General features: G+C 43.8%; 1 protein-coding gene across 1 annotated transcript; it reads left to right on the plus strand.

Moving 5' to 3' along the window:
- Window positions 1–988: 988 nt before the first annotated feature.
- Window positions 989–1,942, plus strand: LOC109372425 (olfactory receptor 51G2-like). Its single transcript, XM_019625614.1, has one exon. The coding sequence runs from the start codon at window positions 989–991 to the stop codon at window positions 1,940–1,942; it is 954 nt and encodes a 317-aa protein (XP_019481159.1).
- Window positions 1,943–5,140: the final 3,198 nt, after the last annotated feature.

A 5,140-nucleotide genomic window follows, 5' to 3' on the forward strand; every position in this document is an offset into this window, starting at 1 on the left:
AAAATAAAGATGAAAGTGACATTGCAACAACATGGATGGGTTTTGAGATTATTATGCTAAGTGAAATAAGTCAGACAGAAAGAGTCAAGAACCATATGATTTCACTGATATGTGGGATATAAAACTAAAAGCAACAAAGGAATAAAAACAAACAAATACAGAAACAAAAACTCATAGACACAGACAATAGTTCAGTGATTACCAGACTGTAAGGGGGGAGGGGGTGGTAGGTGAGGGTAAAAGGGGATCAAATATATGGTGATGGAAGGATAACTGACTCTGGGTGGTGAGCACACAATGTGATATATAGATGATGTATTACAGAATTGTACACCTGAAATCTATGTAACTTTACTAATCACTGTCACCCCAATAAACTTTAATAAAAGAAATATAACTATATCTTTAAAAAAAAAACCCAAAAATATTAGTTGCATAATAACACTAGAGGCAAACCCAACCAGCCTCTTCTGAGGATAGTTTTGAAAATACATCATTTGTTTTAATGTGTCCTTTCTGGTGTTATTTGTTAACATGCATGTCAGACTCTGAAAAACCTACCTCTAAGAATAAATAGAATGGAGTCTATACTGCTTGTTCCTAATATAACTCTAAATTTCAACAAAAAATTGTTTGCCCTTTTTCATTATTTTGTCTGAGAATACACTCTGAAGACAGGCTTTGGGTATAGCTTAAGTGGCAAAAGGAGGCTGTTTAGGCCAAAACGAAGATAGATACTGAGTGGCTAAAGCAATAAGCAGAGACCAACTCATAAAACTTATTCAATACTACTTACTCAAAGAAAAGATTAAATTAGCCAGGAAATGGAGGAGAATGGAGCTCCTTAGAGGCATAAGGTTTCTTTCAGGGCCTAAGACAGGGTTTGTGGGGCAGCTCTTCCTTTTCAGCCCACACTTAGGGACTTTATAAAGTGATGATCAAATGAACAAATGCCTCTTACTCGTAGAGTGGACAACTCCCTCCTGGAATGTTCTCCTGTAACACCAGCTCTTCTGGTCATTCTACCTTCCTCCTCACTGGCTTTCCAGGCCTGGAAGCTTCTCATCATTGGGTTTCCATCCCCATCAACCTCATCTGTGTGGTTTCCATCATGGGTAACAGTATCATCCTCTTCCTGATCCGCACAGACCCAGCCTTGCACGAACCCATGTACATCTTCCTGTCCATGTTGGCGTCCTCTGATCTGGTCCTCTGTGCCTCCACCTTCCCAACTATGGTGCAGCTCTTCTGGCTGGGTGCTCGTGAGCTGCCCTTTGATCTCTGTGCAGCACAGATGTTCTTCATCCATGCCTTCACCTACGTGGAATCTGGTGTGCTGCTGGCCATGGCCTTTGATCGCTTTGTTGCCATTCGGGACCCTTTGCACTATGCCATAATTCTTACTCACTCAGCTATGGCCAAGGCGGGGGCTGCCATCCTGGTGAGGGCCATCCTGCTCAACCTCCCAGGACCCATTCTCTTGCGGCAGCTGCTCTTTCCCCAGATCAGTGTACTCTCTCACTGCTACTGCCTGCACTGTGATCTCGTGGGACTGGCTTGTTCAGACACCCAGGTCAACAGCTTGGTAGGCCTGGTCTCCATCCTCCTCTCACTGGGCCTTGACTCCTTCCTGATCATGCTCTCATACGCCCTGATTCTACGGACTGTGCTGGGCATTGCATCACCTGGGGAACGGCTCAAGGCACTCAACACATGCGTCTCACACCTCTGCATTGTTCTCATCTTTTATTTGCCCAAGCTGGGGCTGTCTGTGTTGCACCGAGTAGAGAAGCACAGCTACCCTGCTTTGGCAGTGCTCATGGCCAACCTGCACTTCTTGGTCCCACCCTTCATGAACCCCATTGTCTACTGCATCAAGTCTAAGCAGATCCGTCAGGGCCTCCTAAAGCGCTTCCAGCAGAAAAGGGTTGATGTTTCCTAGAAGAGCAGAAGGTACCATGACCCCTGCAGGTCAACCTGAGTCTTGTGGTGGAGGAGGATTAATTGTGAAGAGTTCATTTTTGAGGTTTTTATAATGATTCAGTTCTAACTGTTGATCCCTTTGGGGGGCACTATCATCTTTTATAATTACAGTTGTTGGGGACTGAGACCATTGGAAAGCATATCAAAGTATCACCTTGATAATCCTTTCATTTCTCTATTGGATTAGAGCTGAACTATTTCAGACACATATACTGTAACACCTCCTTAGCCAGGGGACTTAACCACACTGAGAGGATGTGTGTGCATATTTATTTGTGCAGGTACCCCACCATTTTATTTCTAAGCCTAAGAAAGAACTATAATCTTATTATATATAAGAATATTATGTGTAAGTAAACTATATTCACCTTAACACTGGCTATCTTCTCCCAAATTTAATGTTAACCAGCTCATATACCAAGAAATAGAAAGGGGAGTGGGTGGTGGGAAATTCATAGGACAACACTGTACATGCTGAATTTATTTAGCATTTATTTGCAGCTCAGGGAGCGATAGTTTTCTCTCAGTTCTCTTCATGTGTGTCTCTACTTTGAGCTAAAGAGAAAGTTAGGCACTGCCAAACCCAGGAAAGCTGCTTCACTATAACTTCTGAGTAGTGCTGGTTTTCTCAAGCATCAACAGTAAAGGTGGAATAGTCAGCCACTCATTTCCAATGCTAGTGGTCTACTAGAATGTAAGTTCCATGAAGTCCAAGATTCGGGGACTGTTTTGTTCGCTGATGTATCCCCACCTCCAAGAGCAGCATCTACTATATAGTAGATGCTCAACATATACTGTTCAATAAATGAGTAGAGAAGAAAAAGGGACAAAAGATTCTTGACAGCTGACCCCCAGGAAAGGAGAGGACTAGGAGATCTGAATGTCTGAGGTCTGTGGGGATAACAAGCAGCTGACAAGCTGCAATGGAATAAAGTGAGGATGGATGTCAGAAACTTTGGGGACAAGGTGTGATTCTTTCTATACCATATGGTCAAGAAGCCTGTTTTTCAGGGTACAGCTAAGAGCTAAGCTCTTTTTTTAGTGGAGCTTTTTCCAAAGCTGCTTTCAAACTTCTAGGGCAGTGGTTCTCAACCTGTGGGTTGCAACCCCTTTGGGGGTCGAGCGACCCTTTCACAGGGGTCACCGAGTACTCGTATGTTGGCATATTTGCATGTGGGCCTGGAGACGGATAGAGGAGTGGTGTCTCAGTTCCTAAGACCATCGAAAATATGTGTTTTCCGATGATCTTAGGTGACCCCTGTGAAAGGTTGAGAACCGCTGTTCTAGGGGGAATTTTACCAAGAAACTCAAGACATTTCATCCATTGACTCAAGAAATTCAGTGAGCTCCAAGCAAAATAAAGAGAAATTACATTGACACAAAATCAAATTGATGAAAAACAAAGAAAAAGAGAGAAAAAATGTAACAGAAGCCAGTTTAAAAAATACATATATGAAAACAAGGATAAGAATGATACTGACTTTCATAAGAAAAAAAATGAGGTCAAAACATAAAGGAACACATGTCAAGTGCTGAAAGGAAAAATGAACTTGACAATCTAGAATTCTATAGCTAGCAAAAATTTTTATCAAAAATAAAATTTAAATAAGGGCATGTTAATGAAAAAGTGAGAACTTTTTATTAACAAACCTATGCTACAAGAATGCTGAAGATAANGAGAGAGAGAGAGAGAGAGAGAGAGAGAGAGAGAGAGAGAGAGAGAGAGAGAGAGAGAGAGAGAGAGAGAGAGAATATTGCTTCATCATTATAGGTTTATTTTCAACCACCTTCATCCCCTAGGTGCAGGCATAAAGTTAGATAGAGAACTTCTTTTCTCCACTCTGACTCGCTCCCTGTACTTAGAACACTCACACACACCTCTTTGGCTGCACTGCGTGATTTCTCTGGCAGAATTTGGAAAGAGCTTAGGCTCGTTCTCTCTGGAAATGAAAATTCCACACTGTCTTTGTTGCTTCAGAAAGACAGAGTGTATCCCAGCCTCTAACCATCCTCTTTGTCTCCTCCACCTGCCTCCATCTGTCACCAGACAATTCAGGTGCTCAGCATAGGACACCTTAGTATTCTTCTGGTGCTCTCAATGAAAAATGATGAGGATGTACTGCCTGATGCTTTCTTCCAAGTCCCAGAGCTGCCTGGCCCCGCACTCAGGGAGTTCAGGAAGGTCAACTATGAAAAGCTCTTGGATTTGCACCCAGATCCCAGCAGACTGGTTATTTTCCTAGCTCTACCAGGAGGATTATAAAGTACTGGTCTTTATTGATACAGCAAGAAATGCTTTTCACTAACAGAGGGATAGATGAGAGGCGACACAAGCTCTGGGACTATGGTGAGTGCTGGAACTAGAGTGTCACAGCCGGGGCCTGCGGTGGGGAGACTGAACAACACCAGAGGCCTGCATCAGTGTTTCCACCCCTGGGCAGAACTGAACCTCTCCACACACCCGCTGGTCTTCCCTAGGATATAACTAAAGCTTCAAACAATTAGAAAGCAGCTGGAGGTGGAAGGGGTCTGTGTTGTTTCTGGGGGGCTGGAGACCCTGCAGACAGCTTGTGACCACCCAGTTGCCTGTGTCCAACCTAGACATGTTTATGCTATGCTTATTTCTGGTCAGAGCAGGATTAGAGCTCATCTTGGCTAAAGCATAACAGCATCATGGACTTGGGGAAAACTTGGGTCCCTAGCTCCTGGCAGTCTTTGCTATGCTAGGGCTACAGTGCCAGAGTCTATTTTTCTGTATCCTCCCTCTTAGTCCCAGGCCTGGGGGCTTCTTCAGTCCCAGACCCAGCTGGTAAACCCAGAGGCTTAAAGCCTTACATCTCCTTGAGTTCTGGAGACTGATGCCTGGTTGCCACAGAAAACTTCTTGTGGGAAAAGAGTCTCCAACCTTCTCTAAGTTGGGTCTTTTCTTTCTGGTTGTTCATAGTTTGGCCACGAACCATCTGGGGACAGAGTTCCCTGCTTAGAGAAAGACACAGTCTTTGCACTATTCATGGTCTTCTGGAACCTGAATGAGTAAGACGGTAGAGGGGTAGAGAATGTTGTTTAATTTTCCTCCTCATCCTTGGAAGGGTCTGCTCTGCATTGACTCTCTCTCTCTCTCTCTCTCTCTCTCTCTCTCTCTCTCTCTCTCTCTCTC

This window comes from Hipposideros armiger, unplaced genomic scaffold (genome assembly GCF_001890085.2).
Source record: "Hipposideros armiger isolate ML-2016 unplaced genomic scaffold, ASM189008v1 scaffold_635, whole genome shotgun sequence".
Taxonomy (NCBI): Eukaryota; Metazoa; Chordata; class Mammalia; order Chiroptera; family Hipposideridae; genus Hipposideros; species Hipposideros armiger.

Coding starts and splice junctions, on each gene's coding strand:
- LOC109372425 (XM_019625614.1), top strand. CDS start 989: ATGTTCTCCTGTAACACCAGCTCTTCTGGTCATTCTACCTTCCTCCTC.